The sequence below is a fragment of the Aulonocara stuartgranti genome (genome assembly GCF_965226115.1).
Source record: "Aulonocara stuartgranti genome assembly, chromosome: 15".
Classification (NCBI taxonomy): domain Eukaryota; kingdom Metazoa; phylum Chordata; class Actinopteri; order Cichliformes; family Cichlidae; genus Aulonocara; species Aulonocara stuartgranti.
Window position 1 is genome coordinate 23,030,641 of NC_138951.1, and position 25,749 is coordinate 23,056,389.

A 25,749-nucleotide genomic window follows, 5' to 3' on the forward strand; every position below is an offset into this window, starting at 1 on the left:
AGTGACATATTATTCTATCAGAGCACTTTGCTCTCAGACTGCAGGCTTGCTTGTGGTTCCTGCAGTTTCCAAAAGAAGAATGGGAGGCAGAGTCTTCAGCCTTCTGGTCCCTTTCCTGTGGAAGCATCAAGCTCCTTGTGTGGCTTAAGGAGACACACGCTCTTGATCTTTAAGGTTAGAATTCAATTTTTCCTTTTCCTTATGTAGTCTGCAGTGAATCAGATGAGCCTAAACCATGCCTTTGTCATGCTACACTAGGCTAAAGTGGCTGGGAAACTTGCTGCTGCTATTGTCTACTGTCTCCTGTGACCTGTCCATAGTGTAGACACAGATTTCACTGTATTATGGCACATCCCAGATAGGAATGAATGCAGCTCTCTTGTGGGCCACATTTGGCCTCGACTGAGGACACTAGCTCTAAGTAAGTACGGGTTACTCTTGCTTCTACTGTTGTTGGTCCATCAGTCAGCTGTGGAGAAGAGTGACATTATAAACACAAAGAGCTGAATCGAAACCGAGCATTTAAAACAATGAAAAGTGCCCACTGCAGCCACTGCCTCCACTTCTCACACTGTATTTTTTTTTTAACTTAAACTAACGTTTTTTGCACTTCTCCCATTCCCAGTGAATTCTGCTGTCACTTCCTTCCATGCTCTGGTCAGCTCATCAACCAATCAGGATTCAACCTACTGCTACGGCTGAAACTCCTTTCTGCAGTCTCTCTGTAAGCAAACCTACACAAACGGACAGAACTATCACCATAAGACAAGCATTTTATAGTGCCAGATACTGATCTGGCACTAGAGAGTGAGTTAGAGTGTAGTCAAAAATGACAGTGAGGAAAAATCTTTTATTTTTATTGTTTAGACAATAAGTTTTCTTCCTGCCAGTCACGTTTAGACTTGTGCCTTCTGTGACGTCTGTGGGAAATCGAACCAGAAACCCCTTTTAATCTTCCACATGCACCTCACCAGAAATGTAATAACTTAGTTATGCTATAGGTTTAAAATGGGTTTCCACTTACATCAGATTTCCAATGTGGATTTCCCTCCGAAGTCTTAACTTTTTAGCGCTACCAGTTTGACTGGTGCAGCTTCAGATTTTTCCTTCCTTAACTCTTTTACTGCCACGCCCTGCTGTAGAGACTACTGTGAAGCAGAAAGGACTGCTGCTAACATGTATACGCTGAGCACATAATTTTGGTAAAACGGATGCAGCATAATTAAAAGTCATGAACAATTCTGATGAAGATTTTCTTTTCCACACAGGTGGGAAGGTCACGCACCCTCTGCTTCCTCAATCAAATACAAGCACAGTAAAACAATACAAACTCACATAAGAATGAAAAAAACACAACACTCATTCACGAACAATTAAAGATAGAGTATAAAGTGATAGAGAGAACACTGCGTACATAAAATAGGTCACGTAGGTCAAAACAGACTCCGTTGTAATTCAACCCATGTTGCAATTTAGAGTCTGCATAACTCCTGGCCCACCTAGTTTTTTGCTGTATAGTCAGCACTGATGCATGCCTGAGTCAAATGTTTAAGAGCTTAATGGTCAGTATGAAGGTAACACCAAATGCCCAGATGAGAAAGCCGATGCTGAAGGAAAACGATGTGAAAAGAGTGCAGGACTGAGAGCCTCTTTACCAAGAGTTGGCTGTGCATCCATCTGTCTTCAAGATGATACAAGAGACATCGACAGCAAACAGAGACCACAGAAAATTACTGAAAGAAGCACGTGACCACACCCAAATATGTTCCTGCCAGCTAAATCTCAAAATGATGGAGCACAGCAGCACAGGAAATGGACCAGTCAGATATAAAGTTTATTTTCTGTGCAGTCAATGCCATGGCAGACGGCTACTTTTCTTCATGTAAACCACACAACCTGTCATGGTCCTGGGCCGTGTTGGCCCAGTATTCTTAGTTCTCTTGTATTTTTGTATTCAGTTCCCTGTTTAGGTTCTGTTTCCTGAGTTGCCCTGTTATGTGGTTCCCTGTGTGCTTTCCCTTTGTGACTCTCACCCCCTGTGTGCCCCTCTATGTATTCATGAGCCCTTGTCCCCTTTCGTGTTTTATTCCATGTTTTCCCCAGCCTGTTATGTCTGTGTTCTCCCCGTGCTCTCTCCTCCTGTCTGAACCTCTGTACTTCCTGTTTTACTTTGACAGTCTCTCGTCAGTATGCGTCATGTTGTGTTCACTCCTGCCCTGTCTCGTTATGATTATCTGTGTCAGCTGTGTTCCCCGTGTGCTCCCACTTCCCTCGTTAACCCTCTGTGTATTTATGTCTGCGTCTCCCTCAGTTCTGTGTCGTAGTCTCCCTCATGCTGCGTGGACTTCCCTGTGTCTCTCTCCAAGTATTAGTTTATTGTGCCCAGTTTAAGTTTTGTATTTTCCTGTCATCCTGTCAGCAATAAAGCTGCCTTTTGAGTTCATCCCTTGAGTCCGTGAGTTTTGCGATTGGGTCCTCATCCTGCCTGCCACACAGCCGACCATGACAGAAGACTACGACCAGTAATGGACCCAGCAAACTCCGTTCGGAACCGGCAGCGTGCAAACTCCGCCTTCCCTAACGAGAGGAGAAGGCAGGAGGCTCGGCACGCCCGGGAGCACGAGTCTGCCTTTCATGGGACTCTATGGGCGCTAGGTGGGCCGCGCAGCGTCCAAATGGCAAAGGCTGCTGCTTTTTCCCCACACCGCCCCACGGTAAGAAGAGTTGGAGGAGTCAGCCTATCGCCTGCCACAACTCCTCCGGCATTTTCGACTTCTGGTTCGCCTCTCCGGTCGCCGCCCACGTCCCGCGCAAAGAAGAGGGTTACTCGGCGGTCGGGGAGTGGTTTCGAGCCGACGACAAACGGCCTTACCCCGCTGCAGGCTTTTGCGCTCTACCTGGGACTTCCGCGCTCAGAGCTGCACAAGCTCCCTGTCTCTCCGGCGCAGCCTGGTTCGTCATCGGCTCAGCCAGCCGACATCACCGAAGTGCCTGCGCCCACTGCCTCGGGAACTCACGGCACAGTTCCCGGGAAAACACGACGCTCACGCCGTCGCCACGCTAAAGCTACTGAGCAAGCTCCGGTGGTGAGTGAATCTGACTGCTTTTTCCATGCGAGTTCCAAGCCCGACCGTCTCGGACAGTATTCGTTTTCTGAGTCCGCTGTTTTTCACGTCCGTAACTCACCAGAGAAGAACAAAAAGGTTGAATATGACTGTGTTTCTAGGCCTCATACTGTTTCTACGTTCGCCTCCGCTTCTATTACGCACGAGACTGACTTCATCACCACTCTAGAGACTGCTGTTCATGCTAAATTAAAGACTCCTGGCACTATAAGCCCCGTGCGCGTCATCCCTGAGGCCATTAACTCTGGGTCTGTTAATTCTGGTCCTGCAGTGCCTACCCTCACGCCCGTGTTTGAGAGCGACTATGTTTCCTGTGCTCCTCCCAGGTCAGCAGCAATTAACTCACAGACAGATTATTTCACCGTAGAGAAGCAAAAGACCGTTTTTGAGCCGCATACTTGTGAACAGCACTGTGAAGTTAACAGTTCTGCGGTCTCTGTACCTGCTGAGTGTGAGACTGTGAGTGGTGTGTCTCCACTCCTGGACTATGCTGCTCCCCAACCTGTATATTTAGAAACGGTCTGTGTGAATGCTCCTGTGTCCATAACGGATCCCTTTGTGCCCGGTATTACAGACTCTGACTCTGCTAAACCTGGATCTTCCTGTGCAATGACTGTTTTAGAGACTGCTACTCCTAAGATGGACAGCTTAAGGCCTACAGAGTCGCTGGGAGTGGCCCGCCATGAATCTCTGTTCGCTAACACTGTTTCTAGCTCCACTAACTCTGTTTTCCCTGTGTCTGTTTCTGCTCCTGAGCTCAGCTCTCCCGCTTCAGTTTCTGTAACCAAGGCAGCGTGGGCCCAGCCTTCCCTAGCTCCCGTATCAGTTCTTCGGGAGAGGGTAGCTGAGGTCCAGCTGGTCCCTGCTTCTGTTCCCAGACTGGCAGAGGCTCCTATCATCCCGGCACCCGTACCTGCTCCTCGGGTGGGGTTGATGGACACCCAGACTTTGCCTGCTCCTGTTCCGGTTCCCCGGGTGAGGTCAGCCGTGACCCTGCCGACTCCTGCACCCGTCTCAGTTCCTCTGGTGGGAGCGACAGAGGTCCAGCTAGCTCCTGCACCTACACCAGCCCCCAGGGTAAAGGCAGCCAGAGCCCAGCTCGTCCCTGCACCCGTATCTGTTCCTCGGGTGGGGATGGCTGGTGTTCGGCCAGGCCCAGCACCCATTCCTGTTCCCCGGAGGAGAGCAGCCCAGAGCCAGACACCTAATCTACCACAAGCGCAACTCCCACTACAACTGGCATTGCTGTCCATAACTCAGTCAACAGCTCAGTCATTATTAGCTCTGTCATTACCTCTGTCACCAGCTCAGTTAATAGCACAGCAACCCGCTCAGACACTGCCAACCTCAGCTGGAAGCCTTTGTGAGCTTTCTCCGCCAGCTGAGGACTGCGTGGTGCTGACAAACTTTGGACAGACTGTTTGCCCTGCACAGCCCCAGCCGTTGCATCCTAAGCCGACTGCGTGCCCTGTGCAGCTACAGTTAGCGTCCCCTCAGCCAAAAGTCTCTGCACCTGCTGGCTCTGCATCCGTCTCCGCTGGGGGTTCAGGGGAACCCCTCCAGCCGCTCCTCGTCTCCGCTGGGGGTTCAGGAGAACCCCTCCAGCCGCTCCTCGTCTCCGCTGGGGGTTCAGGGGAACCCCTCCAGCCGCTCCTCGTCTCCGCTGGCGGGTCCGAGGGGCCCGTTCGGACGTGGTCTGGTCCGGCCTCTGCATCAGCTGCACCCACGCCCGGTCCGGCCTCTGCATCAGCTGCACCCACGCCCGGTCCGGCCTCTGCATCAGCTGCACCCACGCCCGGTCCGGCCTGTGCTTCGCCTGGTCCTGCCTCGTCTGGTCCTGTGCCCACCAGGCCATGGCCAGCATGCCTAACACTGGAGAGCCGCCGCTGCATTCCATGCAGCCGGCCCCCTGAACGGCTCCGTCTCCTTCGCCGCCGCCGCTGCCTTCCGCGCGGCCGGCCTCCTGAACTGCTCCGTCGTCTCCTCCGCCGCTGCCTTCCGCGCGGCCGGCCTCCTGAACTGCTCCGTCGTCTCCTTCGCCGCCGCCGCTGCCTTCCGCGCGGCCGGCCCCCTGAACTGTTTCCACGTCGTCGCCGTTGCCTTCCGCACGGCCGGCCCCCTGAACTGCACTGTGTTTTGGGTTGTTTTTCTTGGGCTCCGGTGTTTGCTGTGCTCCTTTGTTTTCTGTTCCGTGCCCTCCGTCCTGGGCCCCCGCCGCCCGCCCTGGGTCGTTTTCTGTTTGGTTTTTTGTTTTCCTGTGTTTGGGCTGTCTGGAGCCAGCCCTTAAGGGGGGGGTGATGTCATGGTCCTGGGCCGTGTTGGCCCAGTATTCTTAGTTCTCTTGTATTTTTGTATTCAGTTCCCTGTTTAGGTTCTGTTTCCTGAGTTGCCCTGTTATGTGGTTCCCTGTGTGCTTTCCCTTTGTGACTCTCACCCCCTGTGTGCCCCTCTATGTATTCATGAGCCCTTGTCCCCTTTCGTGTTTTATTCAATGTTTTCCCCAGCCTGTTATGTCTGTGTTCTCCCCGTGCTCTCTCCTCCTGTCTGAACCTCTGTACTTCCTGTTTTACTTTGACAGTCTCTCGTCAGTATGCGTCATGTTGTGTTCACTCCTGCCCTGTCTCGTTATGATTATCTGTGTCAGCTGTGTTCCCCGTGTGCTCCCACTTCCCTCGTTAACCCTCTGTGTATTTATGTCTGCGTCTCCCTCAGTTCTGTGTCGTAGTCTCCCTCATGCTGCGTGGACTTCCCTGTGTCTCTCTCCAAGTATTAGTTTATTGTGCCCAGTTTAAGTTTTGTATTTTCCTGTCATCTTGTCAGCAATAAAGCTGCCTTTTGAGTTCATCCCTTGAGTCCGTGAGTTTTGCGATTGGGTCCTCATCCTGCCTGCCACACAGCCGACCATGACACAACCAAAGAGTTTCTCCTGTGTTTTTTTTTTTTTTTTTTTTTTTTTTTTTTTTAAAACACGTCTCACATAGCCTTGACCAGTGGCTTTAGAACAGGCTTTGTGAGACCTGTAGAAATGTGTGCATCAAGAAATGTTTAAAAAATATCATTACTTTGACATTAGCATATATTTTGTTTAATCACATGCCCCAGTCTGCCTTTAGCTTTCATACTGAAGCCTGTGTGGAAGCTTGCTTTTACAATTGCTTTTTACAATTGTAACCATTATTTTGCTTGGATAAAAACTTTCTCTGAAAGACTAAGATTTTAAGTCCCCTGTCTTAAAATCAAACATTCTAATTTCGCAGACGTGGTGAAGGCAATACTCAGTCAAAGTGTGTGATTTAGGGATCAATTACTCATGATGTAGGTCTTGTAGAAGAAGAAGAATGCACTTTATAAACCATGCTAACCAGTAACAGCTAAAATAACAAAAAACAGTAGCATCTGTGCCATTAAGCAGAAAGAAAATAATTTTTCAGGCTTTGTGCTCATGCTACCAAAAGCAAACAAGGCTGAGCAATAATGAGATGTTCTGTTTATCTCTCCAATGCTCTATTTAGTGGTGGAGCCAGCATCTAGCAGCTCCAAATGTTTCTGTAGTGGGAAAAGAGATTGAATGAGAAAACAAGCTTCATGTTCTGCAGGTGAAAACTTCAAACTAAGGGTTTCAATCCTGTTCCTCAACCAGAAGGTACATGCATAATAATGAAAGTAGAGGAGTGGCAAAACATGCAGCCCCTCATTCATACTCTTGGTTCTGGGTCCAGCCAAGTGTCAAGTCAGGTGAGACATTTGGGCCACATCTGGTCCATGCTAATCCCATGCCCTGCGTCAAAAACAGCCCATGGTAGGCCCATATGTGTCTGCTACCAGCGATAATTCTCAATCCGTTTAATCAAATCAATACACTGCACATGCGGGAGCCTAAACATTCCAGCAGTGACTGCATGCACACACTGTATTAGAGAAAGAGGGAAATGAGGTGAACGGGTTAATTTTCTGCCATGGGGAATTAAGACATGTTCCCTGCATCCAGCTGTGTAGTAAACCCATAAGAGAAGGTAAGAAGATGAAATAAAACAAACACATATATAATATTAATATCTGTGGACATCTATAATTCAATAAGGTCGTGCCATCTGTAAACAATAGAAATATTTGATTTTTTTTAATACGACGACATGTGCTAGATTTTGAAGTACAATTTGCAAATAATGCTTTTGAATGTGTTCCGTTTTACTATATATCTATGGATGTGCAAGCAAAAAGAAGGCACGGAGACAGGCAGGCAGTCAGACAGACAGGTCGCTCCAGAGGTGACCGGGGAATCCTGCTCTCTCTCTGCCGGCAGACAGAGCCTCCTCCTCGGCCACTGCTCCTCCTCCCCTCCCCTCCCTCTGCCCTGGTTGCGCGTTGGGGGATCCGACGACGTCACAGCGGCACACACATTTGCACGGACGCGCGCCTGCAAGCGGACACACTCACACACACACACGCCCTCTCTCCTCGCTCTCTGCCGCTCCGTCTCTCTCACTCTCACTCTCCTCTATGCTGCTATTCTGGGAAGTGGCGCTTGGAATAACCCCCGTGTGCGTATGAGTGTGTGTGTGCGTGTGTATGTGTCTCCTGATTTCACCCTGACACACGCACACATACACACTCACAACACAGTCAGACGCACACATTTACTGTCTGTCTGACTGCAGGAGTGGAGCTCTGGCAGCAGAAATCCGCTCGCAGAGGATTCCTTCCAATTTTACGCGCAACTTTTCCTCGCCGGCTTCTTCTCTGCGGCGTTTCCAGCGCTCCCCCCTCGATTGTTGTGGATTTCTAACAACCACCCCCTGGCTGTTTGTAGCGGAGCGACGAGCGAAGCTCGCCCGGAATCGGATCTGCTGTCACCGGGCTGCTTGTTGTCATTTTCGCACGGAGACGCGCAGCCGGAGCGCAGACAGAAGGTAAGAGCGGAGAGGGGAAAACGAAAGCTTACGGATCATATTCTCACACACATCACAGTGACAGTGGGATTTTATGCGCCATGGTGGACATTTATGGCATCTTTTCAAGGCACTTGAGCTTTTGCTTAGCTTATAAAGGCAAGGCTATGCTGGGGGAATACCCCGGGCACGCATTGCATTGCATGCAGATTACCCAGGTTGCGTAATATCCTGAGGAATTTGCAGTAGCCTGCCCGGCCAGGCTGGTTGCAAGGCCGGGGAAGAGATAGACAGTGAGGAAGAGAGGGAGGGTACGTGTTGGTGGATAGGAAGCGATGAAAGTGGAAGCTCGGATGGTGTGTGATTGGTGTGATTTTTGCGTCCGAAGGTTGATTTGTTTTTAGCACAAACCCACGGCAGGTTGGTTTGATTAATAGACCTTCACCTGCAGTTCTCTCTGACGTTCATGTGAGACTTCTTTAATCACTCTATAGCGCGCGTGGAATGTTCAAAAGTGAGTTGAAGCAGTGACCTCCGCGCACTCTTTGGTATTTCCTTGTTGCTGCTACAGTATGATCAGTGTGACACTCCTCAGAGAGTCACAAACGACTCTTGTTGCTACAGTACCTAAGCGTTGGTTTACACTGTGCTTGCCGAAAACGAATAGGGGAACACTGGCCATTTCTTTTTCGGATGGGGGTGACTTTATCTCATATGCTCATCGTTTGTTTCCTCTGTGTATGTGTCTGTGTATGAGAGGGAGAGAGAGATGGTGGGTGGTGCGCTGGCTGGTTCCGGGAATGTTCCATGACGTGTTGCCGTATAGAGAGGGGCCCCAGCCGGGGAGACTGCGACTAACGGCTCGGCCCTGCCGCTCTTCCTGCTCTCACTCCCTCTCTCCCTCTCCCTCTGTACTCTCCTGGAAAATATGTTAGCCTGTCTCCATTTCCAAAGAAGATTTACATTATCATCTCGTAGTGGTCATCTCTGCAGGCTGGGTTCCATTAGGTCAGAGGTCAAAGATCAGGGTCAAACGCAACTGCATGCAACAGGTGGTAAGATCCTGCTCAAGGACACTCACAGCAGTGCACATGATTGGCAGGGTGAGGTCTGAAGTGCAGGTTTGAAACAGCTGAAGGGCAGCATGCAGCCAAGCTGCAGCCAATATGACTTTGTGGATCTCAGAGCATTTGTTTGATGTTTAATGTGTGACAGAAAGTTCAAACAAAGAGCTTCTCTACAAAAGCATGCAGTTATCAAATAAGTAACATTTTATGATAAATTGTAAGAAAGATTAAAAAAAAAGTATAAAACAAAAGTGAAAGAAATTATAGATTCATAATTAATGAAAAGTAAAAGTCAAATTGCAAAAGTGGAATCAATAACAATTTTATATAAATAATGCATTTGTGTGTTTTTATTATCTTTTTGTTCAGGGATGGTGGCTAATTTTAGACTACAATGGACACCATGCGCATGCTATTTATAGAAACAGTAAAAAGCTTTGGAGACTGTGAAATAATGAGAAATATGGCAAGAATAACTGCAGATGAATGCCTCTTTTCCGCCAGTCAAAGCTGCAGAAGGAAAAAGCAGCCACAGAAGTGAGTCCTGAATGTGCTCATGGTGTTGGTGGCATTTGTAGCCTGCAGCTGAAGAGATGATTACAGTATGTATTCTGCTGTCAGGGAACATGCTGCTGACTCTGTGCGTGCACGTGTCAGTGATGGATGGATGTTTGAGAGCGTGCACGGGGGAAGGCCGACCTACGTACCATCTGTCCTACTGCCACCTCAGATGGCCATCGCGGTGTAGCTACTGCGTAGGAGCAAGCATCCAGGCACGCACACACACAAGTACACTGTTACCAGGGAGGACAGGCGTATGGAGAACATGCATGAGGTGTGAGAAGACTTTCAGCACTAAACATTCAATTAATTTATTACTTAGGCCTTGTGGGAACTCTTATGTCTTCCCAACATACAGCAAGCTACCCTTGTACAAGCAGCACGCAGCGGAGTTGAAAAGGTTCATAAAGTGCTAACAGTCCTTGGCTTAATGTCTTGGAGATTTTTTTTGACATATATCATGCTTGTGCCAGGGCTGGCACAGTTTCAGGAGCATTTTAATTTAGAAGTTGCTGTGTTAGCATTTGGGACACACCATTCTTAAGCCTATGGATAGCCCGGTGGCTTGGCCGTAACAGCGGTGTTGGCTCAAGGGCAGCTGCCTGCATGGATCAGTATGCCAGATTTAAGCAGCAGCTGTCTGGAAAGTCATTTATGTCGGTGAAGCAGTGTGAGCTTATGTAACAACAAGCTACATATGTAACAACCTACAATAACAGCGGGTAGCACAGTCACCTCACTCCAAGAAAGTTGCTAGTTCGAACCCCATCTGGGTGGGGCCTTCAGAGTGTTATTCTCCCTGTGACTGCATGGGCTCCCTCTGGGTACTCTGGTTCCTTCCTGAAGAGATGTACATTATGCTATAGTCACCCTAGGGCAACCAGTGGTTGGTGACACTAACAAAAATTATGGCAACTGTGTGCAATGAACGTGTAATCTCATTGCCTTTGAAACGGTTGCTCTGAAGAATGGGACTGGGCATGTGACCACTTGTAGTCAGTTGCCTTCTTCAACGCAATTTTAATGTGTTAACATGGAAATAAGACAGAGTTCATCTGCTATCAGTTTGCAATTGACTGGGGTCAAGTTGTCAATTACATGCAGTCTGGTTGTGTTGATACAGCAATTCACTGTTGGTGTTGACATACACAGAAATACACATTGAACAGAAATTGACGATAACTACTTCCAGGATCTCAAAGATTAGAAAATGAAACTATGAAATTCCTCCATAAATCCCAAAATAGAGTCCTGGAATTACAACCCAAGAATTTAAAAAAATCATTTAGCTTCAATAAAGATTTTAAATAACAGTTTTTGAAGTTATCTGTGCAATATGTGTTCGTTGCCTTTAAGTTGAGTGGTTTGTGTTTGTGATTATAAATAGACTACTTTCCTTTATTTGTCGATTCATTTATTTTTTATTTTATTTTAATGTTTATTGACTCTTTGCTAAGATGTTTCCTGGGAAGCAGTTAAGTCCGCAGCGAATTTCCCAAAGGAGATTATAAAACATATCATATCATAAATAGTGATGCAAATGCTGCAGGATGGTGGTGACAACCAGCTGCCTAAGAGTGATCACAGTCTGTCTGAATCAGACCGCGAATGTTTGGCGACAAGTTGCTTTCCACCAGGTGACCTGCGCGATTGCCTTCAGATTGAAAGTTGCCTCCCAACTTGAGTTTGAGGTTGTTGCTTGTTCAACTTCAGGTCGACCAGTTTGTTATGATCGTGAGCGATTCACAATCAGTCACCAAAAACGAAAAAATTCTTTAGTTGTAACAAGGTTGTTACAAGCGACCCGGATGTTGGTCAAAGATGATGATGAATAAGATCAAGTGCTTTAAGTGTGTAGAATAAAGTGCTGTATGAATGTACGGCTAAAAATGTAATTGTTTAAAGTGCTTTGAGTGGTCAGTAAGACTAGGAAAGCACTGTATAAATTCAAGGACATTAAAATTACGTCTGGTGATGTACTGTTCTGACCTTCTCAGGCCTGATACTGATATTGAGTCTTCTTTGACTCTAACTTCAAGAAAAAGGGACGGAAATATATATTTTTCTTGTTTAACATAAAGTTAGACTAAAACAGAGAAGGAATTGTAACGAAGAAATCAATACATTTATTAATGAAATAACACGTAACAGAAACAAGATAAGAAAACTTAAACTGTGTAATGTATTTATTCTTCACTCCTTTAATTTTAGCAGACAAGTGAAAGTAAAGTGAAGATAACAGTAGTGTAAGTGCCATCAAATGTTCCCACCAAGTAATGAAAGAGAGAGGAAAGGTTGCAGACAGCGCCGTGGATACCGTTCTTCACTTGTTGCTTGTTTGATGTTAAATCACAATTAAGTCACAAACTAGCAAAAAGACACAAATGGAACTTGTTGCTGTGTGACTGGGAAGTGCCTTTAAACTGCTGACCGTTTGTTGTTAGAATCAGCACAGGACTACTATCAAAGATGCCGTTTCTCACGTGCAGCACACAGCAGGAAGTAGTCCACTTCAGACACTCTTTCACTACAGCAGTGGGGTGCCTGGTTAGAAGGTCCGGGAGGTTGGACAAATGACACGCGCTCACTGTGAATTCTCTGGAGATTTACCCATGCCATCCTCACACGCTGACAATCAGCATCGTGCACGCTCGACACTTTCACTGGATAATGAACAGAAGAGTTAAGAGCTGTGAAAGCAGCTCGGAGTAGAGCTGCACCGAACGGGCTCAACCGCTCGGCTGTTGTCACCAGTGCCTGATGTGGGAATTTGAGTCAGACTCAGTGAAGCAGTTGATTGTGCTACTTTTCGTCATGCCGTGGTTCCTGGATGACTGGTGTTCTGTGAGGTGTTGTGGGATTTTGTGAAATCCATACATTATTGTTGAAGTATAACTGCGAAAAACATTATGAATGACTTGCAAATTCACTGCGTCTCTCCTTTGTTTTAACTCATTTCCCCTAAAAAGCCTCTGTCACAGAAAAAACCCAGGCTGCTTGTGCAGTTTCCAGGTGATGGCATGGCTCATCAAAGGCCTTTGCAAACACGGTAAACAGCTTGTTTCTTTTGTGGGGCAAATTACAACTAACCACAAGTGTGACCCACCACCTAAAGGAGAAATTACCCATAGACAGTATTGCAAAAGCTATTGTGGAGGCTCTTGAATGATAACATATGGCATATAGCTCAAAAGGCACTTGTGAAACTAAACATCCCTTCAACTGCTTCAAAAGAGCACTGGATATGAACCAGAAGAACAATGTGTGGAAGTGTCTGATAAGAAGATATAGGTCCAGATTCCACTGAAGGGCTGTCAAAAGTGGCTGCGAATGACAATACAATCAAAGAAGACCAGATCAGATAAGCGAGGGGCTACTTTATTATTCACATAGGCTTTTCTCTTGTTCTGCCTGGAGAACAAAAAAGTCTGAAAACCAAATGTTTAGCAGACAGAAGTCACAGTCCTCTGAAAAACCTCCACACCTCAAAAGTTTGGGCTTATACTGAGTTTAAAAATACAGCGTTTAGACTGTTACTCTTACACAACAGCTTCTTTACAGCTTTAAATTTAAATAGTGGGAGAATTATGCCAAATAATAAAGGATCTCTTAACCATTATTTCAAAATTCAAATTGAAAAACTCAATGTCCAGTTTTCTTCAAGGCTTTCAAACATGTCTCCTTGTTGGATTTGCCATAGATGTAATAAATATTTCTTATCTGTCATGTGGCCACACATATATTCATGCTGTGACCAGAATCCTCATCTGATTACATTACATTTATCTGCAAGATGCCACTGTCCAGAAAGTCTTATGCATGCAGCAGGAACTTTGGACTCACGGTGTCCGGTTTGGCTCAAAAAACAATAGCAAGGCTTAAATTACTTTGAATAGTTGGAATTCAACACAAGAATTCAGAGAATTCAATTCCAAATGTCTGTTTGACAACCTCCATTTTTCTTTTCACATACTTCTTATTGCAGCGCTCTGCCTCTCCTCCTGTCTCTTCGTCTGTCTCACCGCTGACTGTGCTGCAGCCGGTTCGCTGCAGACGTGTTAGGTTAGCATTTGCTGTCAATTATCACAGTGCACACATCATAGCTGGAGAATTTGAAATGACTGCAGATGTATGGCATGGTGTGAAGACATAACCCCTTCACACATACAGATGCACACAGCTTTCATTGTAGCTGGGACTCACTGGTGTGCAGGGTGTTCATTCGGAACTGATCCGCTGGTAAAAGCATGCACGTGCACATGAACCTATAGACCCTAATATAAAGAGTAAATATTGTATTTTTGACTGATAAACAGTTTGAAAAGTTGAAAGAGAACCAAATAGGGTTACATCTAGTAGTTCGTTCTCATATTTCATATTTTACTGCCAAAAAATACATTCCACATGTCATAGTTCAGTGAAAAAATAGCCGCTGATATTCAGATTATATCATTTAACCTTGCTGGATTTCACTCCATGAGAAAAGATTTGACAATAGGAACTTTGTTCCACTCTGTATATTGTTGTCCTTTGCCTCACTCACTCTGTTGTTGTACTACCATTGTATGAGACACCTCAGAGTGGATTATTACTAACAAAGAAGTGCACAATTTGCTTTGCAACATAATGCACCCACAGCACGCTAACACTGCGCTCAGCGAACGGCACACTGAACTCGTATAAAGTTTATCTCATTGCATTGTGCTGCTTTTGAATGCAATTGCACAATTTTTCCCTGTGTGTGTGTGAGTGTGTGCGATCACCTGAGAGCTGTAAAGGAACCTGAGAGCGCTCTGGTGACCGAGGTCCTGACAGCGACGGGTGAATTATTAAGACACATCCACACATATGCACACACAAAGCCTAATGAGGTGGTTGACTGGGTGTACCAGATAAATCGTTCCACAGTGGTTTAGTTTCATACCGTTATACACGTGGAGGAGTGGAGGACTGGAGGAGGTGAAGAAAGAAGGGAAAAAGGAGAACAGTGTGCGAGCATGTCATGTGCTGGGACATTAGTTGTCCCTCAGCCAATCAGCGATGAACTCTTTATTGTCCATTGGTCCATATCAGCCAGTTATATTGCAGGTTTTTAAACAAAAAGGTAGAGGGAGGGGGAAAAGAGGCTGATATTGAAATCTAATCTCTTTTTACGCAAAGTCAGGCGCTGAACATGCTGTGGGCTGTGCGTGTTTTTGTGTGTGTGTTTGCGGCTTTTCAAATGGACATAGCGATGCTACAGAAATAAATGGAGAGAAGGAGAAAGAGAGACCTTTACTCAAACTGGCCTACTTTCTCAGCAGCTTGTAATTAGTCTCACTTCATGCATTTATGCATCAGACAGTGGAGCTAAATCAGTGTTTTGTAATCAGGAAATCCCAGATGACACCACCGTCATCCTGTTCTCCTTTACTGTACTCTACACTGCCAATTTGACAACTTAAACTATAGTTGAATAATTTTGAATATCATTGTAAAAGCTGCTGTTTTCTGTCATGACACTGTATGCTATAAGGGCCTGAAATCAAATACAACACCTTCTCTGCCAACATGTCTTCTATAACTGTACACTGGATGCCTTTGGACTTGTGATCAGACAGAATTTGATCACCTTACACTTATATGCAGTTTTACTGGCATATTTTCTCAGTTTTTGGAGACATTTGGAAAGATTTAAAGGTGATCTATATGCTGCTCTTTCTTCTTATTCTTGGACTGTTTATACCGAGTCTTGTTGCAGCCCTGTACTTCATCCCAACCAGTTTCAGCTCCTTTCTGAGGCCATCTCCCTTTTCAATGTACTTAGGCATGTAGACATGGTCCAGACAACCTGCAAGCTGAAGTTCAATCTAAGCATCAGAATAAGGAAGAAAGGTGATTTAAGTGACTTTTTGTTACTATCAAACTGCAGATTTACAGGGATTTTCCCACACAACTATCTCCAGTGAACAGCAGTCGTAAATGCCTCGTAGATGTCAGAGGTCAGACAAGAAGGCCACAATAACCACTTGTTATAACCAAGAGCATCTCTGAATGCATTACAAATTGAAGCTTGAAGTACTGTAGATGGGCTACAGCAGCAGAAGACCACACTGTCTGCCACTCTTGTTAGCTAAGAACAGGAAATTGAGGTTACAGTTCACACCAGCTCACCAAAAAAGGGAAAAGCACGAGGGGGCAAGAGGGGTGTGTAATCCAGTACTAGCAACGTGTACCTAATAAAGTGGTCAGTGAACAGTAAATAGTAAATACAAGTCTTTCATATCATGAGTGTAGTAGGAATTATTTCTTACTTCACAAGTAAGATGACACAGTCAAACTCCTGCTTTCATTAACACCCAGACGCTCGCTTGTATTGATTTTTTTTTAAATCTTAGATGTCTAAGTATGATAATATGATTTAAAATGATTAAAAATCTGTGATCTCAAACACCAACATACATCCCTTTCTGATGTTAGTCACTCAGAATTTACTGCCGCTATTTTGTGCCGACGCTCTGCAGTCATACCGGGAGTATTTAAATATCTGCACCCACAGAAACGAAACCCGAACCAGAATACATTGCAATGAGTGTTTGCACAATTAAAAACTTCTCACTTTCTCTCACTGGGAAACTCTCACTTTCATACTTCACTGATGAGTCCAAGTGTAGGTAAAACCCTGCTGAACCCTGGCATTTTCTCTGGGGGGTGTCCAGAGGCATTTTGGGAAATGTAGTCAATCCAAGTGACGAAGGTTGGACAGATTTAGGGTAAGCAGATAAACTTTAAATGGTAAATTATGATGAAAATGATTAAAAAATGATTACTCGAATGAGAAAAACATTGCAAACTGATTATGTGTAATCCATATGAGGGTTTTTCCCCCTTAAAGCTCATTACAAAAGATCTACCACAAATGTCTGGGTTTTTAAAAATCATAATAATTGAACTATGCATTGATATTTACTTTTACAGCTTAATCTAACCTGTGTTTTTCATCAAAAGTTAATGCAAATCTGTAAGAACAAACTTCGTTAAACACTCTAGCTGGTATCGGTGTGCCGTTCCCAGGCTTTGTTTGCCCAGTCTGATATTATCACAGTGAAAACACAGAGACAGCTGCTACTGTAGGTTTAGGGTGAGTGATTTGCATATCCATACAAAAGATAAAAACACTTCAGAAAATATCTGGGGATGAAAAAAAAATCCAATCTCAGCAGGTGAGACTAAACAGAAACCCCAGTGGGCTTAAAAAAAAAAAACAATGGAAAAACATCACATCCAAAGAAAAAAGTGACAAAAGAAAAGCGAAAATCAAGATGACAAACAGATGACATGAGTGATCTGAAGCTCTAAGACAGAATGTCGTGTGTTTTTATTTGCTTATTGCTGGATTCATTGTGGGGTTTGATATGGCAGTGTCAAATGTTCCCAATCCTCTAAGATGGCAGCAGAGACTTCAGCTACTGAAGACGTGTTTTTAGGAATTTATGATTACAAACCACAGGATCAGCATGTCACCTCTGCTGTTCTGAAGATATTACAGAAGCATTGCTGCTGTGTGTTTTTAGCTGACACCCATTTCAATTCTACGCTGATATTCATGCGCCGAGAGTGTCTTATAACTTTCTCACCTTCAAAAACGACTGAAAATGTGAGACGTCCTCAAACCTGAACAGTTTTCAATTGTCAGTAACTGCTGAAATAACACAAATGCACTTTTGTTTCCCACGCACTCACCTGGCAGGCTTGCCAATTATGGTAAACGACACCTTAGTATATTTAATGACTTATTTCTCATTTTTATTAATTTATAAGTGCGCAGACCCTTTGCTCTCTTTGCTCAGTGATATTAAGAAATATAGGACAGAAACCTCCTTAGAACTAGGAAAAAATCAGTCATTGCCGATTCCCTTAAATCTTTGGATTGCATATAGATCGCAAGGCAGTTGCACAGGGTGCCTTGTGTAACTCAGATGGACTGCAGTCAGTCTTGTGGGCAAGAGTTTTTGAAAATAACTGCTGTCTAGTTTCTAAATGCAGAAGAACTGTTAACACGCTGGAGTCAGACTGAGTCAGTCTGTGCCGATGAGTCTGGTCTGTGATGGCTCTCTTTGGAATTGGACACTTGACTCAGTTGGTTGCCAACTAGTTGTATTTTGGTTATGATCCTATACCAAAGCAAGGCTGCCGAGTGTTTTGAGGGTGAGACGGCCAGAAAGTAATAATTCCCTGCAACACTGAACTTTCATCAAGGAGAGTGGGGCTTGTGATTCATGTGGGGCCACTGTTTCTGAAGATTAATTGTCCTTCTAGATGGCTGAGAAATTTCTGTTTTGAGTTTGCATGTGCCTGCCTGGGTTTCCTCTGGGTGCTCCAGTTTCCTGTTACAGTCCAAAGACATGCTTGTTAGGTTAACTGGTGTTTCTAAATTGGCGGTAGGTGTGGTGTCGGTCTCCTGGGATAAACTTCTCCCCACCTCAGTCGGGGATTTAATCTGGTTCAGTACAACGCTGCTGCTGGATGAAAGACCTGGTTGACAACACGCATTCCAGTTCATCCCAAAAGTGTTTTATGGCCTTGATGTCAGCCAAGTGTTTTCACACCAAACTTGAAAACCATTTCCTCTTGAACCTGGCTTCATGTCTGGAGCCATTGTAATGCTGAAACAGAAAAGGGCCTTCCCCAAACTGTTGCCACAAAGTTAATCTATCTAAACTAAAAATCTTATTTGCTGTAGGGAAATAATTTTCATTGGATGTTTGTTAGGCGACCAACTGAAGGTTACCAAGTACTCTTCAGCAATACTCCAATTAAAACAGTAATTTATCATTTTTACACATCAGTTTAAAAGGCATGAAATAGACTCAGTGTAACTGCTTTAATTGGTGAGCTGTAGATTAGTGAGCTGTAAGGGAAATATTATTATTTCTACTCTTTTTTTCTCACCACTTGGCAGTCATCTTTGAAAAAACCCCAGGGCAGTTTTTTGTGGACCAAGAAGCCGTTCAGAAAGGAAAAGCTGCATATATAAAATTGCCAAATCTAATGAAAAAAAAAGAGAGTAATATTGCTTTAACTGCTCAAACGCAGATGACCGGCCTTTTAGGACAAGTGTGATACAAATGCCGTTTTTAGTATTTCTAAGGCCCCCCATAGATTTTGATTATTTATAACATGTCTGGTTTTGCTGGGTGTAGCCTAATCGACAAAGATGAACAAAAATATTGATTGTCATGTTTAACTCTCTGTCAAAAAGGAAATTTGCATGCTTTTTGAAGATTCTCCTGTTTTGAACTACAGGACAAGCAGCACTAAGCCAAAACTATGCAAATACTGCGGGTCACATCTTGGTGATAATGTGGCTTTGGGCAGTGGGTGGGTTAAACATCCCCCAGCCATGTTCATATTGTCGGTCCAGTGGGGGGCTTTTTTCACAACCGTACTGCGATACAGACTGCATGGGCATTTGGCAATATGTCAGAAATCAGCATGACTCCAGTGCAGGAGGCAGCCATTTGTATGCATGTAGCACACAGAGTGTGTTTAAAACTGGCAGTTTTGCATAAGAGTGCCATCATGCTCTAATTCTGTCATCTGTCTTTCTCCTCTAGGGGCAATTTGTGGACTTGATAAACGGACCAGAAAGCAAACGGTTGCACCAGGTAGGATCCACAAACCTAATAACCACTGTGTACTTGTATATCGCGACTACCCGGTCGCAAAGTCTGACGTCACTAGCCGTGTCTGGGCCTAAACTCCGCTGCAGGTCCATATATCAAACGATCACTATGGCATTACTGAGAGTTGAAAAACTGTCTAAAGTCTTTCATCTTTAATAAAATGATCAGTGTCTGCTCTACCAGGTGTAACAACTGAGTTTAACATCCAGGCATCCATGAAAACGGAATTTATGACATTTAACGGAGTTAGAAGTTAGCAGGGAGTTAGCTCGCTAGCTTCTATCGAAATACAATATAGCATGTCCTGACTGCGGGGTTTTGGAAACAAATTAAAATGCACAGCTCTGTTCTCACTTCCAACATAAATGAAGACAGGAAACTAAACAGCAGTGACGTTTGTAGGGTTACTGGAGTTTGGCTAGCTGGTATATAATGATGTGCTACGTGACCGCTAGCGACACAGCTATGTTAGCATAATATAAACAAGCTAACCTTTTTCCACTCGATAAAAGTTAAAGTGAGTGTTCTCGGTGGTCAGGAACAAATGTAATCGCATGGCAGCATGCTGTAAAAGGACCAAACTTCAGCCAGGAGAACAACTGAGATAATCCATCCAAAATACGAGGTTAGTCATTCATATACTGCTGCATGCGCTGGGCTGTAGTTACATCCTAAGGTTTTAAAAACTGCGCTTAAATAAATGATTAGCGGTAATAAAAGCCGAGGGAGGTCAACGGTGATCACTGACTGTTTTAGGAGCTTTTTGAGATTAAATAGAAGAAAATACAAAACATTAAACATGTTAACAACACAAAAGCCATATTAAACGCAGACTACTTTAGGCCCGGAAGTAGGATTCGTCACGTCATCACTTAACGACCGGATAGTGTAAAATAATATATGACATCCAGTCATTGCGCACAAAATAGAGTAATTTATGAGCTAGTTTAGGTAAAACATTTCGGGTGCAATGAATAGAGGTCAATTTTGACAAGTCAGTGATTATCTATGAAGATATTTAAAACTCAGTAATATAAATAAATTTATAGCTCAGGTGACATTTTGCCCTTTAAGCCAGCTTCTAGTGACTGGTTGCCTATTGCAATATCAAAAGTAGTAGCAGTCACCACAGCATGCTTTATATTCTACGGCAAGAACCCTATAATAATACAGAGAAAACCCAACAATTACACAACCTCTTATGAGCAAAGACGTGGCAACAGCGGAAAGGAAAAACTCCCCAATAAGAAGATAGTCAGAGATGTCCATATAAGGACATCCTCTCTTTGTCGTCAAATCACTCAGCATAAAAGGAGCATTTCGACCAGTCTGAAGCCAAAACTTCTGCCACATGGATTATTTGAACTTACACTGACCTCATTATTTGAAACTTTGGCCATGTTTAATATGAGCATCCACAACTTTAACAGACTCTATATGGCAGATAATAAGGAAAAGTACAGTAGGTCACTTTAATTTAAAAAAAAAAAGTCAAGAAAACTGTTTAAAAATGCAGTTTGTGTAGAAAAAATGTTGAAAATAGTTGAAAATATTTCAACTATCTGTGCAAGAGTAGAGTTTTCATTTAAGAAGTCGTGCTTCTCTGCAATAATAACCGTCTTTTAAAATGGCTGATTCTTCTGTGATGAGCGAGAGAGGGAGGCTCATAAAGAAAAAACAGACGGTAAGACAAGGAGCCATTTGAGCTGTTTTCATTTAACCAGAATTACTCTCAACTGTTTCCTCCCGGCTGGTTGCCGGGGAAACTGGCCAGCTTCGTTATTGGAGGTGCGACCTCAGCTGGGAGTGCAAATGATAGAGCTCACTTTAACGTTCCCGCTGCCTGCAATCACATTTCTGTGACTCTCTTTCATTAACATGCTTTGTACTGTTTGGTAAATGATCTAATTTTCCTCCTCGCACGCACAATAATCAGGTCGAGCTTTTGTTTGCCAAGACCAAAGTTTTGCGAGCTGAGCTGATTATGGTGAGTAAAGGCAGAAGCAGACGCTGTGTTAGGATCCAAATCCAACGGAAATCCAACGGAAATGTATAGCCATCTCTTCTAACTCTGCTTTCACAATGATGGCCAATCTGCCTGAAAAATGAAATAAAATAATATTTGGTGTAATAAAAGCAAACATATACCCCAGGCTGGCAGCAGTGGTTTGTATCATAGCAAGAAGTGCAGAATTGCCAGACATCATATGCATGTCACTGATTCTCAGATTTTGTCATCTCAAACTGGAATTACTGCCCTGAGGTTTTATACCTTTACCAAACAAGTCAAGTTACAGCTTATCTTCATGTCTCTGTTTGAGCTTCTGAGTTCATGATGACATCACCTCATCGCATTTTACTGGAACTGTCATTGACAGACATCAACTGACAGAAGGCGTGGCTTTTTCTGTTGATATACAAAAAAAAATCCAAAAAAACAAATGAGGCTTATGTAAAAAAAAAGAAAAAAAACAAACAAACTTACATCATATATATATATATATATATATATATATATATATATATATACATACATACATACATACATACATACATACATACATACATATATGTGTGTGTGTGTGTGTGTACCAGAAAATTGTTCATGCCAGTTGTTGAGGACAAATATACTTTTTCTAAGACTAAACACAAGAAAATAACAAATGTCTTTTGCATGGCTTCTTATACAGTTTAATACCGAAACGTTTTGCAAGGATCTTGAGAATTAATTGTTGTACAGAATTAAACAAATCATTACTACTCAATAAATATAATCACAAATTTTGAATGCAAGAAAAAAAAACTTTGGCATTAATTTTATCCTTCTTGTTTAATTTTGAAAATGTCATATTTGCAAAGCCAAACAATTCTCAATATTACACAATTTTTCAATAGTTTTCAGCTGACAGTAATTATCACTTTAAGTCTCCTAAATTCAAAGTAAAGAAAAAAAATAAGTCAGCACACGTGTTGTTAAGATAATAATAATAATAATAGCAGTCTTGCCCACTCAGCAACCATCCTGGAAACTAGTTAAAGGCCCAGCTAGATTAAGAGCACAGTCGTTAAATTTTCAGGTTTTATTGACGTGGTCAATGTTTCTGGTTCATCCCACCAATGTGCTGAATAGATGGTGTTGTGAACACCAAATAAGAGGAAAATGAGGTGCTCTATAAGTTTACTATGATAAAGAGTAATTATGCTCCCCTGGCAATATATTTCCTGAAGCAGCTAAAGCAGATGACTGGCTGTTTAGGTGAAGCAGTGGGACAACAACTGTCATGCTAATGTCTCCGGTAATTCAGTGTTATTGGAAGCTGTCAGATCGTTCGTTCACGTTACTCATTTCTTTTCAATTGGGGATAATTTATCCAAAATTCAGGAGCAAGATCTCATAAACCCCTCTTCCAGTTGTATGTCTATAATAGAATAGAATAGAATAGAATTCAACTTTATTGTCATTGCACATGCACAGGTACAGGGCAACGAAATGCAGTTTGCATCCATCCAGAAGTGCTTAGTGATATAGATATATTACAATATATATTAGCAATAATATAGATATGTGAGTATATTACAGAAATGGGTCTATTATGGTATGTTATAATGTACACGGTATGAAGTATGTTGTGAATATTCTATAACTATAAGTATGTACAGGCTGTAGTGAGTACAAGCTATGTACAGGATATAAATGCCTTCCCGCTTCGTGTGCCTGTTTATTGTCGTCATTGGTACCACAGGGATCTGCCTGGCTTGGGAAGCACCACTGATCCTCTGCGACGCCTTCCCCAAACCTCAGTGTAAGGCTTTAACTGAGGCCTAAAATCCATCTACCATTCCCTATCAGTAAGCATTGTATAACCCGTTTGAGGTTGTGGTCCTTGCCAATGATCTTTTATTTTATCAGGAAGTCAAACCAGAACATGCTAACAAAAGAGATTCTTAATCTGTCTTGTAAGACGCTGACGTAGGAAGCATAAACTTAGCATGTTGGGGTTTTTTAAAGAAGGGAAAGTACAAGTACTACACATAACTTCCCAATGCTGAACATGACACATTAGTTTTCTGCTAGTTGATGCCACGATCACAAAGAAACATGATGCTGAGTTTTTAAAAATCTTAAAGCGAGTGTGTAATCTTATGATTTTCTCTTAATCAAATAGAAATCTTGACATAATTTTTTATGCGATATTCTTGGCTTACCCTCTAAATAACATCCTCCACGGCCTCATATAGTGCAAGAAACTAGAAAAACACAGATGAACAATGCATTCATTCCCTCAACGCACTACTACTGTGTGAAAAAAAAAAAAGATGATGTGCTTTGTAGCATCAAAAGACTGAATGCAGATCTTATTCCCGACCTTGTACAGCTGCTTTGTATTAAAATTAATATGCAAGTCAGGTCGAAAATGATTTTTTTTTGTGGGCCATTAATGTTTTAATGTAGTTGATATAAGCCCCTTTTCCAGTAATAATGGGAAGGTTAATGGTCAAGACACAGAAAACAGTCATAAGCACTAGCATCCCCTCACAATGATCACCAAGGACAAATGTTTTGCATTTGAGTTCAAAGCAGCGGAGTAGTAGAGTAAAGGAGCTGTGCAAGAATAGTGCTTGTGCTGGAAGAAAAATACTGATGCAGCAGTGACTATAAACAGATGGAGGATAATTCATGAAGGAGGACTCGTGAAGTGACTGCTGCGGTGAAGATTACACTAAAAATGATGGATGGAAGAAGTGTGTGGCTGAAGATTAGGGACTGGGCTTTTGCGTTCTTTGCTTTTCAAATGTGTGTTGGTTGCAAATATGATGGATAGCAGAAGAAACTGTGTGTGTGTGTGTGTGTGTGTGTGTGTGTGAGAGAGAGAGAGAGTCAGCGGTGTCACTTCCTCTTCCTGTGAAACAGGCGGCTTGGTATCAAGGATGAGATGAACTATGTAATCCAAAAATCCTCCGTCTTTCTCTTTTCTATCTCCCGCTGGCTCTCACATCATGCTTTCTTCTATAACTGTATGTGTTGTCACCCACGAGTCTTTGTTTCTGTGTGTGTGTGTGGTTGAGGCGGACCGTGCACAGAAATAGATCATGTAAAGCAGAGATTACTATCTGCACCTCAAAGCATAAACGTGTGGGCCTTTAAACTTCACACTGTGTCATTTCTGCACACACCAGGTTACACACTCATGCAAACAAACAGAGCAGAAGACATGCACAGGATGTGCGTCAGTGCTTGCACAGGGTGCACTCAAAAATGCATATGATGTCTGCGTGTGCTTGTGCGTGTCAGGTGGTTTTTGAGGATATCGAAGGTGACAAATGTCAACGGCTGCACTAGACAGTTACAAGCTGTTCTGACAGCGTCTTCGTGCATGTCCGTTTTCTTGTGTGCGCGAATTTCTGTGAAAGAAACTGAATGCAAGTGGCACAAAGCACAAAAAAGTATTTCTTAGATTTTGGAGGGGTAATGTTGATGCAATTAACTTCTTAACCTCTTAATATCCACCAGGCCACCTGAGCTAAGGTTCTCCTCGGTTTAAGGTCAGGGGTTGGGTTTTGTTGAAGAAGAAAAATGTAGAATGATGTTAGCTTGGCAGATTTAGTTTTAAAAGCTTTTGTGTAGGTTTTCTAAACAGGTAAAAATTCCATAAAAAAGAGACAGTAGCTTAACCCTAAAATTCTCCCCACCTCTATGAGTCACTGGCGACTTAGTTGATATAAAGAGGTGAAAAAAGGGGATGGTACTGTGAGAACTGGAGGGCAGTTCTCTTTTTAGATTTCTTCCACATTGTGCAGTAGCTTCATTTGGCATAAAGCTAGCTTTTAATTTCTGTGAATGTTTACACAAACCTAAAATTGTGTCGATTTTGTAGCTATATGGCTTTTACACATGGCCTTTTTTGTATGTTAGGCTGTGGGATCTATGTTGTCTCTACCTTCTTTGTTTTTTCCTTCCTATTTTAATGTCCAGCATTTACAAATACACATTTTTGGTAATAAAAACAAGAAAAACAAATGGAGGAAATCAGTTTTTAGTTTTTTAAAGGTCATCACTTCCATGGAAACACTTTGGACAGCTGCCCCCTTTCCCCCTTGCACCTCAGACATTATTTAATTTTCTTCAGCTGGAGTTTATCCTGCAGATTGCAGACAGTGAGCACAAGCCCGTTGATTTAGGATGACTCCGATATATCAACATAAACACAGTGGCAAGAGCAAAACCGGCTGGTATGTATACGTCATAAATCTGGTGGTGATTTTATGTGCTCATTCTGTCACGGTTTGCGGGGCAAGCCGTGTGGAGTTGTAGAAAAGGACCCAAAAGGCGGCAGCTCTGGTGCAGGTGAATATTTATTTACAACGGTGGGCACAAAACAGCACTGGTGGAAAAACAAGAAACCGGAAACCTAAACTGGGTAAGCTAATAACACAAACCAGA

At 43.3% G+C, this 25,749-nt stretch overlaps 2 protein-coding genes across 6 annotated transcripts in view; both read left to right on the top strand.

The window, feature by feature from the left end:
- LOC309689823 (uncharacterized protein) overlaps nucleotides 1-23,133 on the top strand; it is a gene marked incomplete at its 3' end in the record, with an annotated part of 43,822 nt that extends 20,689 nt beyond the window's left edge. Inside the window, exons 2-4 of the mRNA XM_082506485.1 lie at nucleotides 626-724; nucleotides 1,269-5,151; nucleotides 23,051-23,133. Of these exons, the coding sequence (XP_082362611.1) occupies nucleotides 2,526-5,151; nucleotides 23,051-23,133 (2,709 nt within the window). The 5' untranslated portion in view covers nucleotides 626-724; nucleotides 1,269-2,525. The remainder of the gene's footprint in view (nucleotides 1-625; nucleotides 725-1,268; nucleotides 5,152-23,050) is intronic.
- The window catches only part of hivep2a (HIVEP zinc finger 2a), a 125,273-nt gene continuing 107,010 nt past the window's right edge, over nucleotides 7,487-25,749 (top strand). For 3 of the 5 annotated variants that reach the window (XM_082506165.1, XM_082506162.1, XM_082506167.1), the window contains exons 1-2: nucleotides 7,487-8,035; nucleotides 19,239-19,289. The gene's annotated coding sequence lies outside the window, so the exon portion shown is untranslated. Of the gene's footprint in view, nucleotides 8,036-8,386; nucleotides 8,435-19,054; nucleotides 19,145-19,238; nucleotides 19,290-25,749 lie in introns of those variants that run through there. The other 2 variants (XM_082506163.1, XM_082506164.1) reach the window with 2 other exon arrangements.